The sequence below is a fragment of the Danio rerio genome, chromosome 13, assembly GCF_052040795.2.
Source record: "Danio rerio strain M-AB ecotype USA chromosome 13, GRCz13ab, whole genome shotgun sequence".
NCBI lineage: Eukaryota > Metazoa > Chordata > Actinopteri > Cypriniformes > Danionidae > Danio > Danio rerio.
The window spans coordinates 42,373,835-42,400,000 of NC_141033.1; the positions used below are offsets into that span (position 1 = coordinate 42,373,835).

At 38.1% G+C, this 26,166-nt stretch overlaps 1 protein-coding gene across 3 annotated transcripts in view; it reads right to left on the reverse strand.

Moving 5' to 3' along the window:
- zgc:171482 overlaps positions 1 to 26,166 on the reverse strand; it is a 175,993-nt gene that overhangs the window by 94,291 nt on the left and 55,536 nt on the right. For all 3 annotated transcript variants that reach the window (NM_001442163.1, NM_001442162.1, NM_001128272.2), the window contains 1 exon segment: positions 13,329 to 13,421. In NM_001442163.1, coding sequence (NP_001429092.1) covers positions 13,329 to 13,421 — 93 coding nt within the window.

A 26,166-nucleotide genomic window follows, 5' to 3' on the forward strand; every position in this document is an offset into this window, starting at 1 on the left:
CGGTCATGATTTCGAAGATCAATAGAGCTGTCCTTCACAGCAAACACGTGCACTCTCAGTGATCCCAGATTCATTCATCCAGATATTTTAATCTGATTTGCAAACTTGTTTGAAGAATCAAAGCAGCCAGAGATCAAAAGATCAAGAGATTAAAACATCTGCCAAGTCATCTTAAATATAGCCTAAGCAAGGTACAAAGAACTGAACACTGGTGTGCATGTTCAATTTGAGAATTAAGTTCCTTTATTATTTCATGCACAGATATGATGCCTGATCATGTACTGGAGAAAAAAAAATATTATGAACAGGAGTTATACTTAGAAATAAGCATGAATTGTAAAAGGAGATAGGAAATAAAAAGGAGTTGTGTTAATGAGCATTGTTGACACATTGCTATCTGATATGACTGAAACTGACCAACTAAAAGAAGATCTAAAGTCAATAGTGCAGTTTAAGCTGTTGTTGTTGTTAGTTTGTTAGTTTATTAAAAGAGTGTGTTAGTATTAGACGCGTCCAAAATGCATGCGCACATTGCTTATTACAATGTTCGCTATGTAAATTTTACTTTTTCATTTTATGTCTTAATTATTGTAGATAAATAATAAACAAATTATTAAATCGGCCTAAATAATTATTTATTCAAAGACATCACCAGCAAAACAGGGAGAAACGGTCCAGCAAATGGTCTAAAGGGCTCTAAGGTTGGTTTCCACCGGGTGCTCCTGTTTCCCCCATAGTCCAAAGACATGCGGAGGTGAATTGGGTAGGCTAAATTGTCTGTAGTGTATGAGTGTGTGTGGATGTTTCCCATTAATGGGTTGCCGCTGCGTAAAAAACTTGCTGGATAAGTTGGTGGTTCATTCCGCTGTGGCGACCCTGGATAAATAAAGGGAATAAGCCGACAAGAAAATGAATGAATGAATGAATGAATTTAGTTTTAGTTTTTTTTATTATTGTTGTTGTTTTTTATATCGATTTAAAAAAGTTATAATTATGTTTAAAAAAAACTTTTAATAAAACAATTATGCATTATTGCTATTATTGCATGTGAAATACAATGCGTGCATAACAGCATATAAAAATGAAAACAAGTCAAAGGTTATATTGGATATATAACCAATATTTTTCTTTACACTATGCCTTAAATCATTAAAATAGTACCCATTCTATGTGAACTATAATCTCTTAAATATGTTAGTCTGAATAGAGAATACAGGCATCACGGTAGCGCAGTGGGTAGCATGATCGCCTCACAGCAAGAAGATTGCTGGTTCAAGCCCTGGCTGGGTCAGTTGGCATTTCTTTGTGGAGTTTGTCTGTTCTCTCTGTGTTTGTGTGGATTTCCTCAGGGTGCTTCGGTTTCCCCTACAATCCAAAGAGATGCGCTATAGGTGAATTGAAAAAGCTCAATTGGCTGTAGTGTATGTGTGTGAATGCAAGAGTGTATGGGTGTATCCCAGTTTTGGGTTGCAGCTGGAAGGTCATCCACTGCATAAAACATATGCTGGATAAGTTGGCGGTTCATAAGCCGAAAAGAAAATGAATGAATGAATAGAGAATTGATGATTGATGTAGACAGCCTGAGTGAAACCTGAACCTGTTCTCACTGCACACTTTTGTCACACAGGAGCAAACTCTCTTTTACAAGTCTTGGCCAGAGTGTCTGACCCAAAGAGAGAGTATGTGTGATGTGCATGTGTGTGTTTTTCTGGAAGTATTCGCTGTCACCTGCCTGCTGAAAGGAAACAAATAAGTTCAAACTTCATGGCCTAGTTCTGTTTCCCTGTGCCTGTGACCCGATTCCAGCGATCTGGCCAGTGAATGTGTGTGTTCAGACTGCTGTTTGATGATAAGTTTGTGTGTGTGTGTGTGTGTGTGTGTGTGTGTGTGTGTGTGTGTGTATGTTTGTGTGCATGTGTGTGTGTTTTCGCATCCCAGCGCTGCTCTTCTCATGTAAAAAAGGACTGTCACGGCTCAGGCTGCGCTCATCACATCATGTAGCATCTATAATGATGTGTGTTTTAATGCTTCATGTGATCTCTGTGCAGTATATGCAGCTAATTGCAGTTTGTTTTTGAAGGGCAGGCAGTGTACTGTATAAAAGCGCAGCTTTATGTATAAAATATTCACATTTCATTTCTGATCATTGTGCACAGCATGAAAATTATTGAGGTGCGTAGTACTGAATGTCAGTATACAGTAGTCAGTATACTATAGGATTCTATCACTTTGATTTATCCAGTCATGAAAATGGAACTGGATTTATAATGTGGCATGTCACATTTTTTTTGGATAAATAAATAAATAATAGCATACACATAATCAAACACAATGTTGACTATTGTCTAAATATTAAAATCAAATAAATGCAGTTGGGCGGCACGGTGGATCAGTGGTTAGTACTGATACCTCACAGCAAGATGGTCGCTGGTTCAAGTCCCAGCTGGGCCAGTTGGCATTTCTGTCTGGAGTTTGCCTGTTCTCCTTGTGTACATGTGGGTTTCCTCTGGGTGCTCTGGTTTTCCCAACAAGTCCAAAGACATGCACTAGAGGTGAATTGGATGAACTAAATTGGCCGTAGTGTATGAGCCTGAATGAGAGTGTATGGGTGTTTCCCAGTACTGGGTTGCGGCTGGAAAGGTATCCGCTGCATAAAACATATGCTGGAATAATTGGCGGTTAATTCCGCTGTGGTGCCCTCTGAAATAGAAAATTAATGAATGAATAAATGCAGATTTGTGTTTGTTTATTTTGCTCGAAATTAATCCTTTAATAATAACACTGCTAAAAGTTATTTTCAGCAAATCTCAGATCTGTTTTCCACTGTTCACATTAAGTGTATATATAAGTTCAAATTTCAGAGTTTATTTTCATTTTTAACAATTTAGACACATATTAATATCAAATGTCAGACATAACATAGAACTATTATTATTTGAATTGCAAAATTAAGTGGTGTGCGGTCACAAAAAAAAATCCATATATTTCAAGGCTTTGTAGATTTCAGGAAAATACAATTAATCTATATTTTGTTGAGGATGTTTTTGTGCAGTTACATTAGCCAGTTTTAGAGGTGGCAACAGAAAATTTATTTATTTCACACTCTACGTTAAGTATGATGTGGCTGGAAGGACATCTGCCGCATAAAACATATGCCAGAGCAATTATCAGTTCATTCCATTGTGGCGACCCCTGATAAATCAGGGAGAGTGAGTAAGTGATTAATTTAAAGTTCACACCCTGTGGTTGAACTGGGTATTGCACACCTCATTCAAAACAGCAAACGAAGGTTGTTAGATTGACATCATCCGGAGCATGTCTGATTAATGAGCCTGAAGGCTGATTCAAGGCTGATTTAAGTCGTATTCTAAATAAAGCAACAGCACGCGATAGAAGGAATATTTTCCATATTAAAAAGTTTTTGTTCTAACCAACACCTGAAATTTATATATTAGAAACAGAGACTATTTCTCACAGCTGAACAACAGAAAACTGACAATGTTTACCTCAGGTAAGCCTCATGTGCTTTATTCAGTGTGCAATGCTAATAATGTGAGTTTGAATGCAGTTTTACGTGATATTTATTGCCAGACTACTGAAAGCAGCAGCAGATGGTTTACCTCAGGTCTTGAAAATAAATAATAAACCGTTTTAAATTGAACTTTGGAACTGTGACTCAAAAACAACACAAACTAACGATTCACCATCTACATTTATTAATGTTAAAAATGTTTAATATGTATTAGATTGTAAACATCATTTCATTGCATTCGAGTTATATATTCCGTGCTTCTGAATGGCTGTATTTAAATTTTGTCATGTTTTATCCGGTGCAAACAGCCAAGTTGTTTATCACTGCAAATCTCATGAAGTAGCGTGCTGTTAGGACATGGGGTTAACATGTCACCTGCTAACCTAATGTTTACATCCAAAAATTATTCCTTCTGCATTCTGTCAGGCTTCATCACTTAGTGAACGTTTTTGGACTCTTAAAAAGTGCTTTTATTAGTGTTTTGCATCGTACGACATTAACGACAGTATCAACATTATTATTATAGTCCTACAACACCGATAACATTATCAGGAAATTGTTGCTTTACAATTTGATCTTGAACCAAATCAACATTTTAAGAGAAAATACTTTGCTTAAAATAATCAGGAAATAATTGTCTGGTGATATCCTCCGACTCCAACAAAGCATGTCCTTCAAACTCATTAAAAGAATAAACACGAGATTAAACACTTTTAATAGCCCATGAGGCCCAAAATGGTCCCCAGCGGGCTTTGAAACTATTTTAATGTGAGATTTTAGTTGATATCAGCTTGTTTTTTGCTCCTGCTTTTGGTGATTCTTTGCTTTTGAGGCCTGTGTGAGTGTGTTCTGGCATCCCATCAGAGGTTTTCATCTCCACAGGGCCTGTGCATATGGATTACTATGATGATTATGATCCCCAAACCGAGCCAAACATTCTACCTTACACATCTAGAGGGACAAACATGGAGTGTAATCCAATAAATAACACTAGGAAAACTGAAGCAGTCAGCAAAGCCTAAAATAAAGCTCCAAACACAGGTGAGAAAGACCAACTGACAAGAAAAAAAAAAAACTCAATTTCTGCTTGATTGAACATGAATAATTTTTCTGCCTATTTCATATTTGCTCTCAGGTTTTCATTCAAACATGACTTTTTTTTCCCCTCGTCACCTACACATTTGAGCGCATTAACATATGACCTATTTTAGGTTTGATAATCATAACAATTTGAGAACGTGTGAGGTGTGTGAACTTGTGAATATGTGTGTGTATGCTCTGGTCCTGTTAACAAAGAGCATTTAATTAAGAGTGTGTTTATCTCTCTCCTCCACTCTCTCATTTCTGTGTTGTAATGTTGGGAAGGGTGTGAAAACAAGCTAAAAATAAGAGCCCGAAGGAGGAAAGTCACAGAGGTATGTTAATTCCGCCTTTTTAAACGTGGCATGCAAAATATAGATTTAGAAAAATGAAGGAGAATACAGAAAAAGACCTGAAAAAAAAAACATTGTACCTGATGGAGAGCCACTAAAGCAAAGAAAGCTTTTTTTTTTAAAGAAACATCTCTGAGCACCTTTCTGACCTACTTTCCTCTTTTGTTGTTCTCTGGCGAGTCTGTGTTCCTCTGCTTGACACTTTTAACAAGGAAACTCAAACAGTGTTTCCACAGCTTCGGTGTAACTGGCTTCTCTCTGATGAAGTGGTGGAGTCGGGAAAACGAGGCGAGTTTGAAGAGGGAACTGAGGACGAGACTGAGTGTTATTCTCAGGGGTGGCTCTGCTTTTACACGCCGAAATGTCTCCATTATGGAAGCTTGTCTTTATCTCAGTGTAATAAAAAAAGGAAAAGGCAATTGCGGGAGAGCTTAAAAATGAGAAACAATGTCAAGATGGAAAGTCACAATCAGGAAAAATGTAGTCACAATTAAAAAATATATTTAAGTTTATTTATAATAGTAATACTACTACTACTACTACTACTACTACTACTACTACTAATAATAATAATAATAATAATAATTAATATTATTATTATTTATTTTTTTTAAAATTATTTTTATTATTATTATTCAAACAATAGAATAAAAGAGGAACAGTTGGCGGTTAAGAAGAAAAATGAATGATGTACTTAAATACCAAAAAAAAACAAACACTTAGGGTATGCAGTGCTTTCTACTTTTTCTTTGTTCAAATGGATCTATGAAAATATGAAAATAAAACTTATACTTTTCAATGTTTGTAATTTTAAGCTCCCAAAATGCTGTTTTTGTGTAAATAAATGTCCAAAATGTAATAATAATAGTACATTTAATAATAATTATTTTAATAATAATTAACTGCTAATTTTAAAACTTTTTAAAATTAAAAAAATTTCTGAAAATGCTTTTCTGTCTATTCAGGCTTCAAGAGGTTTCGTTTTAGTCATTCATGATGCAACAAGTGCTGGAGAGTCTGTATATATCTGAATTTGTTTAAAATACATTCATTATATTGAATTCATCATGTACTGCATTGAGATTGAGTCAACAAGTGAGTTGATTCAAACATAGCATTTGCATGATTATGTAAATCACATGTTGTTGGATGCTGAATTGTAAATTGTCAGAATGGACACGATCAGTGTCCTTAAAGCTTGGGTCAGATAACACGATTTTTATTGTCAATTACGAAAGTCACTATGTTTTTTTTGTGATTTTGTCTTGATAAAATCTTGACTTGTCATGGGTGACAAATGTGCCAGACTACAGGTTTCTTCATGATCAGTCTTCCCGTGATGTCTATGACAAGCTTTTCCAAAGCAGTCAGAAGTGTTGCTATAACAATATTTCTTATCTTAATAGTTTCAATGTTTTTTTCTTAAGTTTTATTTTATGTCAATCTTTAAAAACACTGATACTTACTGACAACTAGGCTACATTATTAAAAGGCTGCCATTATACTGTTCTGATTTTTAACAATAAAATGATCTATTGCTTGTGAGTTTCAAATTAATTCGTTTAATCAAGTATTTTGAAAGAGCAAGACAGGCTTTTACAATGTATTAGTAGTTTCCAGTTTATAAGTGTTTCCAGATTACCTCGATTTCAATGCTGAGAGAACTTAGAAACTTTGTGAGAATGCAGATGTCTGCACATTTGTGCCAGTCTGTCAGATAAAATTGTTTAACCTTAATACCTTAACACCTTAATATTTAAGAAAAGGTAGTTAAAGTTTGCATAACCAATGATTGATATCATCCACCTGAGATTCACCCGTAAGTAAATATGCAGCCTATGTTTTGATTACCTGACCAGCGGATTAACGGCAGCACCTGCGGATATATAACGGAAAAATTATGTACTCCTATTGTCCAGAGTCACCCATGTGACCGAACTTGTGAAGATCGAGGAAAAAAATTAAAAATGCTAGACTTTTTGCGTTGATGTCGTGAGGCGTCGCAGACTGGTATCGGTTTCTGTAAACTATGCCACATTACACGATAAGAAGCGATTAAATCTTGTGTCTGAACGATTGAATGCCTTTTTGTCATTTATGAAACCCCACAACACCATGTATCAAGGAAATCATGTCGAAATCATAACAAAATCGTGTGATCTGACAAGGGCTTAAGAATGTTAATTCAGAAGTTTGTGGCTGGTTGCATTTGACAACAAGTGTTTAAACTATACAAAAGCAATCAAATTAAGTGCATCTTCTACTAAGTGTTAAAGGTCCAAAGTCTTTTTAAAAAGTTTACGGCTCTTTGGCCACTGGGAAGAAGGAGGCAGAGAACCGACTAAGTTTTAAAATATATATTAATAACAGGGACGGCAGCTCCTCATGTAGACTGCCGTCTAAACCAAAACAAACTGACGGCAGCTCCTCACGGCGCCACAGCACCCGCGAGACCTATATGAGCCTGGCCGAGAGAAAAGGAGATGGAAAAAAAGGAGGAAAGACAGAGTAGGCCGATAGAGTGGAGAGAGAAAAAAAATTAAAATGCTGGTTCGGTTCTCCAGACACGCTGCTACTCGGTCCTCCACCAGCTGAGAGATGCAACGACGTGTTGGGAGCCCTGTGGAGGAATCTATCCACCTGTCCGTCTTCTGGTGTCAGGCGGCGGTTCTCCTGGCTGGCTGGCAGCATCTCTGGTCTCCTGCTCCGCTCCCGCTTCGGTGGATGGATGCAGGCTAAAGGCATCATGGTGCATCGCTGGAAACCCCATGGCTTCTGAGAGATGGCTCCCTTGAGCACTTTCCCTTCTGGTGTTGAGCCCGGCATCCCCTGCTCCTCCCCATGCTGGGAGACGGCAGCAGGCAGATCCTTTCCTCGCCAGCCTCAGGCCGCCCCGGCACTCTGGGCAGACAAACAGGTTTCTCCCCCACTCAGGTTAACTCCCGAACACTCGCCCCCCCTCTCAGCGGCGAGGGCAACTGGACAACGTGTCCCTCCTTCTCCTGGGTTTCGGCACCACTGTCCACAGCTCCACACAGAGACTGCCGTCTAAACTAAAACAAAAGTGCCCGTTCCTCCTCTTATAAGCCCCTTTCACACAGTGATACCGGTAAATATCTGGAAAATTTCCGGAACGAATTTACCGCTATATTCAAAAAAGCGCTGTTCACACAGGCGAGGACGTTACCGAAATTTTCCGGAAAAGAGCATTCACACATTCATTCCAAAATACCGGTAAATTCTGACATCATTCACCACAAATGAGCTTTAAACGGCTGCGCTTGTATTTGTAAACATTTGACTAAATTACAAACTCTGTGGATGATCAATATTGTGAACAACTTTCGCAGGATCACTTTCACATGTCGAGATGTTCATAATATGTGCGTGTGCAGGCGCTCACAGGCTGTTTCACAAGCACATGCAAAGCTTGAAGGTAAACAAACAACGGCTTATCATAAGCATCTCATCGATGATTATTTATACAGTTGGCATTAAGAAGAACATATAAACGTAATCTGACTAACTTCTAGCAGCTAAATGTGTCTGGAAAAATATTCAAAGGCTTTTATTCTCACAAACCGCGTGGACGTAAATGCGTCTGACTGTTGTGATTGGCTAAATCAGACGTCTCACGTCAGCACGTTCTAGAAGTGCACGCGCTTATTACGGCAATCTTCCTTCTGCATTCACACAGCGCAGCATTCCGGCAAATTGCCGGTAATGTTACAACTTCTCTTTCCGGAAAATAGCCAGAACGAATTTACCGGTATTTTCAAAAAGGACCTATTCACACATACAGAAAGGTCTGTATGTGTGAAAGGGGCTATAGTCTAGAGCTCCTTCCGTGGAATTCGAGGCCAGTGCATGCCACAGGTGTATCCACTTATGTGGCGGCCTCATTCTGGTCCCATGGCTCTCAGCCCCGCTCCCTCACCACAGACACCCCCTCCCCTACATTTGGTGTCATCCATTATTGTTTGGATTGACAAAGAAATAATCTGATGTGGAAGGAGATTTTCTCTCCTGTGGGAAATGCATTGACAGGGCACATTGTGTCTCTGACTGATTCCAGACTGATAGCAAAGCAAATGTGAGAAAGATCCACTTCAATCCTTTAACCACTGACAGAAGGAGTCTGAATTGACTTGTATGAATGTGGGGGCATAAAAAAAGTGAGAAGTGACAGGACTCAAAAGTTTCAGGCAGTAAAAGCTTGTCCAGCGTCAGTTTCTTTAGCTCAGTGGCTCGTATTTCTTGAGCTGTTTGGTTTTGATTTGTGGCCCGTCGGCCTCGCTTCTATTCAACCAGAGAGTTCGAAAGTCACAATTCTGAAAAGTTATTCATAAACAACCAGACTAATGATCTCTTTATTACAGCACAGACCAGAATTCAAACAAAATTGTAGCTCGGAGCTTTTTCTGAATGTTGATAAAATAACATTGCCCTCAGAGACCCTTCTAGAAGCAATTATAAATGCTTAGGCGAGTCAAAACAAACCTGTATGTGTCATTATGTCAAATCATCCATCTGCATCAGGATCATTAGGGCGTTTTTGAGAATATTCAGTGTTGCCACGAACGAAGAAAACACCCTCAAACTCTTTAACTAGTGGTTTATAGCCTCTCTAAGTTGTCTATCTGCTTTCTAAACAGCTTGTGTTAATCATGGCTTAATTCACAGTTCATGGAGAAGTTAGATTACTGCTGAGATGGTCATTTGCCTTTTGGGGAAATTAAACATTAATATTCTGTCTCTCAGGAGTGCAAACATGCAGAAAAAAAATCCAAGCCTGGTGTCTGTAATCTCTTTAGCATTTCAGAAAGGAGACGAAAAATGTCTCTCTTGAGGTTAATCAACAAGGTTTATTCCTTGTTATAGGTTATTTCCTAAGGAAGTTTATTCCTTAGGAAAATCTGTTGTTGTTTAGGTTGCTCTTTCATAGCTCTTATTTTAGAGATCTTGTTTATAGTCAGTGGTGGAAGCAGAACTGAAAAATCACCGTAAAGTAAAAGAACCATTACATGGTAAACAAAATGTAGTGCATGTAGAGTAAAGGAAGAAGTAGACCTTCTAAAAGTACTAAAGAATAGGGATTATAGTGACAATCATTCCTCATTTACCTTGCTAATAAAAATAAAGCTTACACCAGTGCTCATGTACGTTTTGTCATTGCATTAGACAAAAATTTAAAACAAAAAGAGTTATTACTTCATTTTGATGCTCCCTTTTGCACATTTTTTTACTATAAAGTTACATTGCAACTACTATACCTGCCAACTTATTCTCATTAGAGTATTGGCAGATTGCCTGCTTAATATTTGCTGACACTGCTTCAACAACACACATCCAGCTGACTTTAAGAACCTTTGCAAGTACATGTCAACTTAGTGTACACTTACCCTAACCCCAACACTATAGCCTTCTGATAGCAGCCCAGGCTCATTGTGGATACGTACCCCTGTCTGCATTTCTGGGGATAGTGAAATAAGTAACCAGAGATACGTCTGCTGGCAGTTTTTATTTTTGAGAATCCACCAGAGGCTGCTGTATGCATTTTGATGATCTTAAAATAATCTTACGTAAATCCACTAGAGGGTGCAATATACACTTCAGCCAACCAGGCCAGCTTGCTATCGACTGACTGACTGACCTACCTCCCCCCTTCTCTAAACCCAACTGAAAAAGGAAGTCATGGCCACTTGATTTCACAAGGTTTTCAGCCTCTTGCTTATTTATATAGTTTATTTTATTAAAAATATTTTACTTTTTGTTTTACCTGGTTTCTGAAACCATTTTTCACTGGACACAAACCCATCGTCACGGTCCGATTTGCGTCCCAAGTCCACAGATGTATGCGATGAGCCACTGGGCAAACTGGTAACATCAGAAATGCCGTCCATACCAAGGTAAAGGTACAGAAGCCATCAATGGCATCATATCCCCCAGTAGCCAGGCGTACCTCTGGCTACATTATTTGTTTTCTCCAAAAATGTAGACAGGGTTACATATTCACTATGAGCCTGTGTTGTCTAATATTCTAATGAGAAGTAGTTGGCTTGTAATTGCAATGTAACTTAAATTAACAAAATGTGTTAAAAGGACCATCAAAATAAGCACTAAAATAATTATATAATAGATCAATTGAAGAGTTCATCTGAAATGGTCTTCTAAAATGAACATTCTTTTTAGGGCTCCTGTGTGTACGATCAGTCATTTGACCTTTTTACGACAACAAATACGTTCTTTTCATTCCTTTTAAAGTGAAATAACTGATCATACACTTATTAGGCGGAGAAAAATGTTAGTTTGAGAAGAAAATGTCACATGGCATTTGAAGGTTTTTAGAGATTTTAATTGTAGATACATAAGATTATTGTTTCATTATCTAATGAAGTTGCAGTTGTGTGGCTTCATTGTCCAGAGATATACTATTATACATGTAAAAAAAGAGAAATAGTAATATAAACACAGGTTCCTATTATACACCTGGTGCAATAAGGTGCATGGTGTGTAGGGCGCGATTTGTTGCTATTTTCAGACCAGCGCAACTGTTATTTTGTCATATTTGCGACACGTTGTTTAAATAGCAAATCCATTTGCGCCACTTTGTAGACCATTTGGCGAACTGGTATAAAAAGTGAAAACTGAAAACACCCCATTGACCAACTAAAAGCAGCTCTAAAGCCCAGAGCATGTTAGTTATACGCATATGCGTGCTAAAATACTTACACATTATTTAAAACACACAGGATGTACTGCAATACACACATCTTTTCATGTTATGAAAAATATTATTTTCTACATAAATATAAAAACCACTACCTCTATTATTCATGACAATATGCATTTTTATAATATTATTATTATTATTTTTTATTATATGCATATTTATATTTGTTTTAATCAAAACAAGTTTAGATTCGTCTGGTTTTGGAAATGTATGCATCACCATATGGGGCATTAGAAACCTAACTAACTATTAAAAGGAATGGGAGATGGGACTCATAATTTTTAAAACACACCCATAACTCATTAAGAGAATAAGCGTAACCCTGTTAGACCATGCACTGGGGCCAAGCGGCAACATCCCACTCTCCCTCGGGAAGCCAAAATGTAAGTGACTGAAACAGCAATTCATAAAAATTCCGCTAGTCCAGGCTCCATATAGAGCAAATTTCTATTGAGCCCACTTTTAGAATTTCCAAATTTACAACAGAAAAAAATAATGTTTACAGCCTGTTACAAAGAACAATTTTGGTTCAAATAGCTAGTATTACCCTTCATGACAACTGTGAAGTGGGTGAATTTTTTATAACTCATCTGTTTCCTTTATATTAGGTTATATTATGTTTGCATAATTAAGGGCGTGGCCACTTGAGTGACAGCTAGGTCTCGCTGTTCGCAGTTACTTCACCTCAGCTGAATCCGGCAGATTAGCTCCTGAACTCGGCATATACATCGTATTTTTGTTTTGTTTTATATGGCTTCACAAAGTCAGTTGCTATTTGGAATTATTTCTTACAATTATCAGATTATATGGCATGCTGTGTGTACTTAATTGTGCTCACAAACCATTCACGTGGCCTCCGTTTCCCAGGTGAGTGAAATTATATACTTATATACCAACTCTACAAATGCATTGGTCTTATTTAAGATTATTTATCATTTATAATGTTCTGATTGATTAGTTGTGAGCTCTAGAACAGTCATCTGAAGCGTTGCCATACAGTTTTATGTCTGGATTTCATCAATAGACTTGCATTTACTAACACAGACTATATTTGAAGTGTTAATAAGTAATTCGCATTTTCCTCCCGTAGAAAAATGTCATAGGAACAACGTTTAGTGGCTCAATGTATTACAGCAGTGTTTTTAAAAGTCCAAACATTTTATTGATATAGCGTACAGCCAAGCACATGTGGTCAGAACACAAACGAGTCGCAGGTAATAAAGCATTAAGCGTTCTCCCTAAGTAAAGTCTGTCTAAGCCAGGTCCAAGCAAGATGCCAGCAGGTGTCTGTAACTTCGATCAAGCTCCACCTCTTCGCCATTGTTTGGTATCCCGCTGTTGGTGCGACGACGCACGAACAAAATGGTGACGGTTGGCCGCGCCTACTTGTAGCTTCTTTTGCAGTGATCAGAAACCTATGGGTGACGTCACGGACACTACGTCCATATCTTTTACAGTCTATAGCTTGGGCACAGAGCGTATTTTTTCATCCTTAAAATAGCAAAAGTGGATTCAGACACGTCCTTAATGCTTTTGCACCATGAGCTTTAGACTTTGTGCTTAGATCGACAAAAAAGAGCCCGATATTCTAATGCACAGTTTTTTTTGTAACAGCTTTAAAAATAAATACCGGATTATCTGGTCTCAGTCTTTTAGATGGTGGTCCTCCATCTTCGGGGTGCAGCATGTAGAACAGGCGCACTTTGTTGGCATGTTTCTTGCTCTGTTGAGGGATGAGAAAAGGAGAAATAAGGAATGAGCTGAATTAGTTTCAATTGATCACACAGACACCCAGTAAATATCTAGTTAAAAGAAGCAGACTTGACAAACCATATAATCTGCCTCAAAAGATTCTGGATAATCAATAGATTTTGAAATTGAAAACGCTGTACTCTGCTTTTAGAAAAAAAAATGCATCTCTTGTTTTTATAATTATATGCAATCTTGAATATAGTTACAACTGAGAGTACTCACAATAAGCTCAGTTACTGTTTAGTATGAGTGATTCTTCTGCTAAAACTTTGAAGTAGCTTGTTCCCTCTAGCCATTATTGGCTTGTACAGGCAGTGCAGGACTCATACTTACCTCATGCACGCACACACGTTTGTTTTTGTGAAAAATGGGTACATTACATAGGTTTCCATTCATTTTATACTGTTCAAACCGTATATTGTATTGCCCTCACCCCACCCTACCCCTTAACCCAACATCACAGGAGACTGTGTGCAGCTTTACTCTCTGATTAAACTCATTCTGTATGATTTATAAGCTTTTTGAAAAATGAGGACGTCGACAATGTCCTCATATTTCACCTCCTTTTTGTAATACCTGTGTCATACCCATGTCATTATACAGATTGTGTCATGATATATCACAAAAACACGCGCACACACACACACACACACACACACACACACACACACACACACACACACACACACACACACACACACACACACACACACACACACACGCACACATACACATGAATTTGTGACTATGTATTTAAAAAAAACATTACCTTACCCCTAAAACCAACCCTATGCTATGACAAATTTTTAAGATGCTGTTATGTATAGATTATAATTTTTTTTATTACAAAGACTCAAGACATTCAATTCAATTCAACTGTTTATTTTTATGTGCACAGTAAGGAAACACATTTCCCCTTACAATGAGATTCTTACTTTGCCGTCCACAGTGAAGTCATACACACAACATACACATCATACATGACATAAACATAAATACACATATATACACAGATATACACAGATAAATACCGGATTATCACAGACATGTCCTTGTAAACAACATGAATAGAGTACGACTAGGTCATATTCATATCATTATACATTTTTAAGTCATCGAAGAGCACATAAACAAGTACAAACACAGACACACACACACACACACACACACACACACACACAATAAATAAAAGAGTTACATTGGATTGTCTCTGATATCAAGTTTAAGATTTGAATAACTTATGTCATTTACATTTTCATCTGTTTTATCCTGAAATATATATTTTTCGGTTTTCAGTTCAATTAAATTACCTTTTTATTTAAATATATTTATATTTCCCTTATATATACAGTATGTATTTCTATATATAATGAAAACATGAATGCATGTGTGTGTATATAATATACGCATATACTTATATACTGTATACATACATGTTTTGCGTTTGTACAGTATATGTTTTCTCATTTAAGTCTTCTCCAATGAATATTAACTCCTGTCTTCTGTTACTCCACCCAAACACTTTGATTATTTCATAGGAATCTGAGGATCTCAAAGAGTTTGGCAGCCGCTTGAACTTTGAAATATGCATGTGACTACTTAGCTTTCAAAATGTTTACTGTCATGCCCTTATCAAATAGTCAAGGTGGGCCAGAGGTGCAAAACCCAAGCAACCTTTTTTTTTTTGCTTTTTTAAAGCTGCATTACCTGATATAAAAGTGATGATACACGTGGTAACTTTTAGACAAGCAATGTTGCGAGCCAACATTGGGCAATCATACACATGAAGCAACTAATTATAGGGCAACCAAATACAGTTTTGTTTTATATTATCAGGACAGGATTAAAAGCACACTGGGCCCTGGGGCTATAGCAGACCAAAGAGCTCCATTAATTATATCGCCTCACAAAATTAGCTTTTTTTGCTTATTTATTATTATTATTATTATTATTATTATTATTGTTGTTGTTGTTGTTGTTGTTGTTATTATTAATAATAATAATAATAATAATAATTTTCTAATCAATATTATCTTATTTCCCACAGTTTATATATATATATATATATATATATATATATATATATATATATATATATATATATATATATATATATATATATATATAATATAAATATATAATAAATATATATATGTTTTCTATTTTACTAAAGTAGGCATACAAGCATACAAAATTAATCAGATAACATAAACTTAAAATTTTAAACAGGCTGCCAAAATCAGCAAAAAATAAAAATAAAATAAAAAACACACAAAAACATATTTGCAATACTTTCTAAATGAGCGCTTTACAATAATTACTTTAAATAGGACTATCTTTAAACGTTTTACTTGAGCATAAATACCTAAACGATCTTTAAAAGTCATGCTTCTAATTTCCAATTTAGTCTTTAGTCGATCAATTACAGAAGGTTAGCATGTTTTTTTTTTCCCCTCAGATATATTGTCTTATAAAAGCCAGGACCAACATTTTATTGCTCCCTTTTTATAATAGGAGAAGTTAATTCATTTAAAAGTTTAACTGGTTCAGTTAGACTTAAATCATGTATTTTCTTGTGATAGATACTCCACAACGATGGACATTTTGATAGCTGTCGTGTAGGATATTTGATTCGTTCACACACTGTTTTGGTTATATTATTTGGGGGAAGAGTTGAATCTGCGGTTCAGTTATGAGTACATTTTCCGCTTGTTAAGTTGTGATGTATCAGTGATGTATGGAGTACTGTTTCCGGGTCCAAGCAGCCACTCATTCAAAAAATGAATTGAAAAAATATTCTTTTATGATCACTTTTTAGTCATATCACACATTAAAGTGTAGTTTATAAAACATTATGGTGTACATGACAGTCTCTTGACTTGCTGCATCACAAATGACAAAAAATTTTACCAGTTAAAAAATTATCACTTTCTGGTCATCGGATATCAGAATTATTAGCCCGCCTGAATTATTAGGCCCCCTGTTTATTTTTTCCCCAATTTCTGTTTAACGGAGAGATTTTTTCAACACATTTATAAACATAATAGTTTTAATAACTCATTTCTAATAACTGATTTTTTTATCTTTGCCATGATGGCAGTAAATAATATTTCACTAGATATTTTTCAAGACACTTCTATACAGCTTATAGAGACATTTAAAGATTTAACTAGATTAATTAGGTTAACTAGGCAGGTTAGGGTAATCAGGCAAGTTATTTTATAACATTGGTTTGTTCTGTAAACAGTCAAAAAAATGTTTGCTTAAAGGGGCATACAAATTAAGAACTGCTTTTATTCTAGTCGAAATAAAGAAGAAAAAAATATTATCAGACATACTGTAAACATTTCCTTGCTCTGGTAAACATCTCTTGGAAAATATTTAAAAAAGAAAATAATTATTTAAAGGGAGGGGGGGGGGTAATAATTCTGAATTTAACTGTATATGGTGATCGTGATTTTCTAAAATATTGCATTACTTTGTAAACATTTATTTTTTCCATTTGATGAGTCTCCCAATACAGTTTGATATAGCACTTGGACCCCAAAGCCACATCGCGTGACATCACACTTAACAAGTGGATACAGGATGATCCCGCCTATCCTGGCTTCTTTTACTACACGTTAATACCAGATACTGTTTGAATTTTATTTTTTGTTTTACAATGCACTTGGTTAGTCTACCTTTGACTAGACCGTTCTCACGGTGAAACCAAAATAAGAAACTGTCTTAGGAAATAGAGGACTTTCCTTGGGAAAAAATGGGACGTCTGATCACCCTTACTGGGGACTAAAATAGGGCTACAGCCACTCTGAGCCATAGTTTAGTGGTGTGCCGAAAGGAATTTTTCACATTATCAGTATGCGAAAGCATATTGTACAGAGGCATTTCCCATGTTGTGGTGCAAATTGATCATTCAGCCAATCAAGGACCCCCTCCTTTTGTACGCCTTGTGGCTTCAGCCCCAACTGTTAATCTGGCTCTGCCCATTAATAATAGGAAAGTAGCAAAGCATTGTTCAAAAAGTTGTCATTACCTTTTTTTTTTTTGTTTATTTTTAACATTATGTTTATTGGATTTTATTGGAATAATATATGTGTTTATTGGAAGTTAAACACAAAGTACAACAAAGTACAGAATAATCCAAACAGATCTTTCATCCCCACACATGCTGCCCTATACATGCCCCAAACCTCCAACCCGTAGTGCCACAAATAAACCATGAATAAAATTAAACAAGAAAACATTAAAAAAAAGTCTGATTCTAAACATTCTGTCCTATGATACCTAAGTAAGAAATGAAGCTTCACCAGTATTTGTGTTACGATAACCAGCGATCATTCACTGGAGATCGCTGGTTTCCTCTATCATCATTCACTTCACTTCCGCATTCCCCAAGACTACATTTTCATACATGCACTTCTCCCAATCACGCACGCCTGGTCACTCATCTTCCTGATTACATCACCAGCTGAAACCTGTTACAGAGACTGATTACACACAGTATTTAAGCAGCACACACACTCATTCACATTGCCGAGTCTTGTTTACTGTTTGGTGACATTACAACGCGTTATCCTGGTCTTGTTTTCCCGTGTTTTGGTTCTTAGCCCTGTTTATCCTTGTCATCCTGTTTAGCCGCCTGCCTTACGACCTATTGCCTGTTTATTGACTTCGACTCTGGATTTGCCCAAACATACCTGTTCATTCCTTTATTGACCACTGCTTGCCTGACTAAAGAATAAACCTGCATATTGGATCCTACCTTCTGTTGTGGTGTCACTCCCCGGCGTTACAGAAGACTCGGCCTCACAATGGATTCAGCGGGTATCAAGATCATGTGTCTGCGTCAGGAAGCCCGGTCTATAGAGGAATACGTGGAGGACTTCATCCAGGTAGCCCATTTAACATCTTTGGATGACTTATGCCTAATGATTTTCTTTCGTGGAGGACTTTCTGAGCCCCTATATTCCACAATGCCTTTGCATGACCCCCACGGGACTCTAGAAGGTTATATTGATCTTGCACTTCAAATGAGTGGGTCCCCCTTCACTGTAGGAGAGGTGGAGGACACCCCTAAATATTTTTTGGGGGGGGGCAAAGGACAGCAAGACCCGCTGGCAACGGGGCTTGCTGCTCATTCCACCACCACACACACAGCTCAGAAAATGGCCGCATCTAGTCCTCCAGCTCACAAGATGGCCAACTCCAGTCCTCCAGCTCACAAGATGGCCGACTCCAGTCCTCCAGCTCACAAGATGGCCGACTCCAGTCCTCCAGCTCACAAGATGGCCGACTCCAGTCCTCCAGCTCACAAGATGGCCGACTCCAGTCCTCCAGCTCACAAGATGGCCGACTCCAGTCCTCCAGCTCACAAGATGGCCGACTCCAGTCCTCCAGCTCACAAGATGGCCGACTCCAGTCCTCCAGCTCACAAGATGGCCGACTCCAGTCCTCCAGCTCACAAGATGGCCGACTCCAGTCCTCCAGCTCACAAGATGGCCGACTCCAGTCCTCCAGCTCACAAAGTGGTCACAACCAGCCCTCCAACTCAGAATGTGGTAAGAGTTAATCTAGCACAAGCTCAGAAGATGGTTTCCTGTTCCTTGTCTGTTCCTGCCATAGTTCCTGTTTTAGTTCCTGAAATACCATCACCTGAGCCCCCAGAATGGCCACCACCACCTGAGTTGCCAGAGCTGATGCCACCACCAGAGCTGTTACTACCAGAGCTGCCACCGCCACCTCCAGAGCTGCCACCGCCACCTCCAGAGCTGCCACCGCCACCTCCAGAGCTGCCACCGCCACCTCCAGAGCTGCCACCGCCACCTCCAGAGCTGCCAGACCCGCCACCTCCAGAGCTGCCAGACCCGCCAGAGCTGCCAGACTCGCCAGAGCTGCCAGACCCGCCAGAGCTGCCAGACCCTCCAGCGCTGCCAGACCCTCCAGCGCTGCCAGACCCTCCAGCGCTGCCAGATCCTCTAGAGCTGCCAGATCCTCTAGAGCTGCCAGATCCTCTAGAGCTGCCAGATCCTCTAGAGCTGCCAGATCCTCTAGAGCTGCCAGAGTCTACGCCGCAGCCAGAGTCTACGCCGGAGCCAGAGTCTACACCACAGCCAGCGCCACAGCTGGACACGCAGCCAGAGTCGACGCCGCAGCCAGAGTCGACGCTGTTACCTGAGCTTCCTGAATGGCCGCAGCCTCCTGAGCTTCCTGAATGGCCGCCGCCTCCTGAGCTTCCTGAATGGCCGCCGCCTCCTGAGCTTCCTGAATGGCCGCCGCCTCCTGAGCTTCCTGAATGGCCGCCGCCTCCTGAGCTTCCTGAATGGCCGCCGCCTCCTGAGCTTCCTGAATGGCCGTCGCCTCCTGAGCTTCCTGAATGGCCGCCGCCTCCTGAGCTTCCTGAATGGCCGCCGCCTCCTGAGCTTCCTGAATGGCCGCCGCCTCCTGAGCTTCCTGAATGGCCGCCGCCTCCTGAGCTTCCTGAATGGCCGCCGCCGCCTGAGCTTCCTGAATGGCCTCCTAAGCTCCCTGAATGGCCGCCGCCTCCTGAGCTTCCTGAATGGCCGCCGCCTCCTGAGCTTCCTGAATGGCCGCCGCCTCCTGAGCTTCCTAAATGGCCGCCGCATCCTGAGCTTCCTGAATGGCCGCCGCCTCCTGAGCTTCCTGAATGGCCGCCGCCGCCGCCTGAACTCCCTGAACGGCCGCCGCCGCCTGAACTCCCTGAACGGCCGCCGCCGCCTGAACTCCCTGAACGGCCGCCGCCGCCTGAACTCCCTAAACGGCCGCCGCCGCCTGAACTACCTGAACGGCCACCGCCTCCTAAGCTTCCTCAATGGTCGCAGCCTCATGATCCAGGGCCACTGCAGCTCCACGCTCCAGGCCCTCCGCAGCTCCACGCTCCAGGCCCTCCGCAGCTCCACGCTCCAGGCCCTCCGCAGCTCCACGCTCCAGGCCCTCCGCAGCTCCACGCTCCAGGCCCTCCGCAGCTTCACGCTCCAGGCCCTCCGCAGCTCCACGCTCCAGGCCCTCCGCAGCTCCATGCTCCAGTCCTGCCCCCGCTGCATGGTCCTGGCCCTCCATCCCTCCCCCTGTTCCGCCTCCGCTCCACCTCCCGCCTGAACTGTATTTGGAGCGTCTGGAAGCCGCTCTTTAGAGGGGGGGCTATGTTACGATAACCAGCGATCATTCACTGGAGATCGCTGGTTTCCTCTATCATCATTCACTTCACTTCCGCATTCCCCAAGACTACATTTTCATACATGCACTTCTCCCAATCACGCACGCCTGGTCACTCATCTTCCTGATTACATCACCAGCTGAAACCTGTTACAGAGACTGATTACACACAGTATTTAAGCAGCACATACACTCATTCACATTGCCGAGTCTTGTTTACTGTTTGGTGACATTACAACGCGTTATCCTGGTCTTGTTTTCCCGTGTTTTGGTTCTTAGCCCTGTTTATCCTTGTCATCCTGTTTAGCCGCCTGCCTTACGACCTATTGCCTGTTTATTGACTTCGACTCTGGATTTGCCCAAACATACCTGTTCATTCCTGTATTGACCACTGCTTGCCTGACTAAAGAATAAACCTGCATATTGGATCCTACCTTCTGTTGTGGTGTCACTCCCCGGCGTTACAATTTGACAAACAAATCTTGCCGCTTTTTCAAATGAAACACATTTTTTTTTCCAGAGGCATATAAAACGAAACTTCTTTAATCCACATGGAAGAAGGTGATTTAGAATCCTTCCATCTTAAAGTTGTACATTATATGGTTGATAGTATAGGGCTTGTTTGACAAATTTCAGATTAATGCCTAGATATCATAACCTTTTATACTATCTTATACTTTGTATATATTCAGGCCAGTTCTCTTGATTTGTTTCCCCCCACATTTTACTTTCCTGGTATCTAACAGCTTAATATCTGACCTGATCTGATCTCTATAATAGATTCCAATATATACAGTACATTTGATCAGGCAGGCCTTATATGAGAGAATATGAGTTGCAAAATGCATCATATCTGGCAGTTCGCTTTTTATATTCTCTTTTTAATATAAAATCTAAAGCTGCTCTTCATTTTCAAGAGTCAAATCGCTATAATTCACACACTGTTTATGCAGAGCTGTTTCCTGAGCACAATAAGGGAGGATATGTTTCAAAAAACTGCTTTTAAAATGCAATAGCAAAATGAAAGGCTTGTGGTGTGACATTTCGGTTTGTCTCTTTTAAGATCACAGCACATATTTACACAGTCAATTACAGAGATGTGCTGCTGCACGCACAAGTGTTTGTATTACCAGAACAGAAAAAACTAAAGCACAGTTTTGTTCTAAAACCTAAGTACATCAAGATAAAAAGTCTGCTCAGCAAATGCAGTGAGATATAAACCAACACAAGCTCAATTGAAATAAGTCCTTCAGCATACATTTTTTTGGGATACTACAAAAACAAACTTTGACATACAGTACATTTGACTGCAGTTTCTAGGTAAAATGAACACTACAGGGCAGTGTAACAGCAACAGTGTTTGTTCCTTTTCACACTAATCATATTTACAAGGACGTATTATAGGCAATTATTACATGGTGGTCTGGAATACTTGATTCCGATTGGTCAGTCACATGGTATATAATTCCAAGATAACAACCGCTAATTAACACAGGCACATCTGGGAACTCTGAATCACCTTGACAATCAGTGAATACGTTCAAATCCACATGACATCCACATTCAAATGTATCTTCTTGACTGTCAATCCACTGTTTTTAACTGTTTTTGACTGTTTGGGATCAATTTGTGACTGAATAATAAGTAGGTAAGCATATGCATTATTCAGTCAGTTTAGCTTCAGTCAGCTTTGACTGTTTGGCGAAATATTGTGGCTGAATAATGCGCAGGTTAGTGTTTACTTCTTTACATTTAATTAATTATCTATCTATCTATCTATCTATCTATCTATCTATCTATCTATCTATCTATCTATCTATCTATCTATCTATCTATCTATCTATCTATCTATCTATCTATCTATCTATCTATCTATCTATCTATCTATCTATCTATCTATCTATCTTTCTGTCTGTCTGTCTGTCTGTCTGTCTGTCTGTCTGTCTATCTATCTATCTATCTATCTATCTATCTATCTATCTATCTATCTATCTATCTATCTATCTATCTATCTATCTATCTATATATATATATATATATATATATATATATATATATATATATATATATATATATATATATATATACACGCAGTTTCTCCTGCCCGCAGTAAAATCAGTTTTTACTGTTGATATTTGGCGCCAGTTAATCAGGACGTGACAATTTTGTTCACTTTAACTGACTGGATGGAAACGCTGCTTTATTCGCATGTCTTTTATGTGATAATCTAGTTTTGCGCATAAATTTAATTTGCATTTGTATAGAAACATAGCTAATGACCACCATATAATGCATTATTCCTTAAAACAGAAGTGTAATTTTTAAAATAAAATTTCTACTAATTTGTTGATGAAATTATTATTTACAATGTGGTTTTAAAGTACACATGAAATCAAAACTATCTATATGGATTTTGTTAGCTCACATTGCTAATTTTGTGCTGAATAATTCATGTGTGTATGTCATTTAGAAAAAAAAAAAAGTTTGTCCTTGTAATCTAAAATTAAAGATCTAAAAAAAGTGCCTGTTTCTTTTCAGTTAAATTGTCAGATTACATCTATCTGAGGTATTGTAACATAATTAACCATGCCACTCCAACTGTCAGTTTTGACAACAAACAGAAATGGTCCGGGGGAGCTGTCTGTAAGTCCCCCAACCCCCAACCACCCCCCCACCCTTTAAGTGAGAAATTAAACTGAAACTATCTTGGCGTTGTGGTTATTTAGCCTACTTTGTAATAATAGCTACAGTTCTATAAATATTTGTTTTGTATTTTTTCCATTGCTGTTTAAGGACAGGGATCCTGTGTGTATTACAGCCTAAATCATTGTGGCAAGGGACTCTCAGAATCAACGCTAAAGAAGTCTCCCCCACCCCAACATGCACATTAGAAAAAAAAGGGCTCCCCAAATGGCCACGGCATAGTTTGAACTCTGCCCTTCTCTACTTAAAATGATTACTGTTTATCTCATATCAATGGTGTGTATATTTTTATGCTTATTTCAATCCTTGCACATTTAGCTCAATTTATTAAAAGCATCTAAAGGCAAACTCAGCTTTCAACCAAATCACATGTTTGTTTTTTGTGAAGAGATCTATTTCTCTATCTACTGTAAAATTTCACATTGTCTCAGGTTGCTGCCTAAATAGGGAGCAGCTCACTGTTTTGAAGCACAGCCGTAGATTGTTAATCACCGCACGGTTTAAGATAAATAGCTTGAATTTGTAATGCAATATGCAATATGTTTGGTATTAAAACTGGAAAATGAGCATCTGTGGGCATCAAGCAAGTGATTAATAAAAGTTTAGTCTCGGAACAGATTGCAGGTGAGTTCTGCTGGTTCAGGGTGAAAAAAGCTAGGATAAAAATGCTCAGGTACTGTAGATGCAGACCCCTGAAGAGTTCATGTGAAATGAGATGAAATGTCAAGTGTTATTCATTCATTCTAACGTAGTATTTTCAAATATTTTGAATCAACTTTTATTTGAATTTTTAATTTGATATACTTTTTTAGACATTTTATGTGCATTTGTCATTGTATTGTATTTTATTTATATTTAATATTTTTTGCATGTTCTCATCGTGTTGGCATGGGTTTCCTTCGGGTGCTCGGGTTTCCCCCACAATCCAAAGAAATGCGTTATAGGTGACATGGTAAGCTAAATTGGCCATAGTGTATGAGTGTATGTGAATGCAAGAGTGTATGGGTGTTTCTCAGTACTGGGTTGTGGCTGGAAGGGCATCCACTGCATAAAACATGCTGGAATAGTTGGCGGTTCATTCTGTTGTGGCGACCCCTGATAAATAAGAGACTAAACTGAAGAAAAATAAATAAATGAATTATTTTTTTATTACAGTATTATTTTTAAGAGTTTGGTTTTAATTTTATTTAAATTGTTTTATGTTTTTCATCTATTTTTTTTTATCTCAGCATAAAATACTGTAGCCTGTTTGCATGGTTTCTAGGTGGTCTATGATAAATTATTATTCAGATTTTCTAAAAATGTCCTGTAAGCTGGTAAAAAAAAATCAGTTTGAAATATTAAGTTTGAATTATTAATGTACTTAAGAAATGTTAATAAAACTGTCCTCCAGTATGTATTGAATCTGTAGTTTAATTTACTATCAGACACGATTGAATAATTGAACAAATTTCATGAAATGAACTGCAATGAACCTCTGGTTATTAAAAACATCAGCATCTACAGAATGCTATTAGGCTTTGAGAAGAACCGAAATGGATTTTTAATGTTATTTAAAAAGTAATAAATGAAGGAAAGGAAACTTTCAGCACTCTCAAACCAGAAAACATCCTAAAGGTTAGAGATTTTATTTGTTTATTTATTTATTTTGAATTTGTCACAGGAGTAGTGATGCTTAACAGTAAAGAGAGTGAGTTTAAAGCTTGAGAGTTCTCAGGCAGGTTTTACTGTGCTGACAGTCTGTCAAAACGCTAAATCCCTCTCAGTAAGATAGCTGGAATGTATCCTCTTTAAAGAACCCGGGCTAAAATATTAAAGCTCTATATTTTAGATCACTCTCTAATATATAAATAACATGAAGCAGACTTGATCTCACTGCTACTAGACTCTCTTTAAAAACATGCTTATACCAATATATATTTTTTTATTTTCTTTGCAAAACTCTGAAAAAATACACACATTTGCTGCAGTTTCAGCTTAAATGAAAACTAAAGGTAGAAAACTTTTTCACATTTATAATGTGTATCAGGCAGATTTCTGAGTAAAAAAATACTCACTTTCACCATAGAGAATAATTTGTAAGCTGCATATTTTAATATTTGCACATATGTATAGGTAATGTAATAACCTCACACACTAAGGTAAAACTAAAAATGTAGATACATAAAACAAATACATAAACATACGCGTTACTAATTAATGTTCAACAGTCTGATTGACAAACAAACAAACATGTTAACAGTGTCCAGAAGCGCCATCGTGTTTATTTTGCATTCTAAAAAATGCAGTGTTTTCCTTACCCAACATTGTGTCAAACACTGTAAAAAATCAAAGTCAAAGTCAAAGTCAGCTTTATTGTCAATTCAGCCACATGTATAAGACATATAGAGAATCGAAATTGTGTTACTCTCAGACCCAAGGTGCTTAACAGTAATATAAATTATGTATAGAAAAAATAGTAGAGTTTAAGAAAAAGAAAATTTACAGTATATACATTGCACATAAATGTGGTCTAAAAAATATACATAGGTAATAAAAATTGTAAACAATACAGTGACATTAAGGGCATATAGCAAATGAGTGCAAAGTAAACCAGAGTTGTGCAGATAAAAAAATGCTGAGTTGCTCACAATTCCTTCATGTTGTCCCAACACAAATTGATTGACTTAATTGTTTTTACAATTTTTTTAGTGGACTGAACATAAAAAAATAAGCTGTTTGAAAAAAAACTTAACAATTGTGTTGTTTCAACTCATTGTAAATGAGTAGTTTGAACAAAAAAAAAATATTTTTTTTCAATAAATAAGGACAAGACCAGAATTTTTTTTTTTTATTAA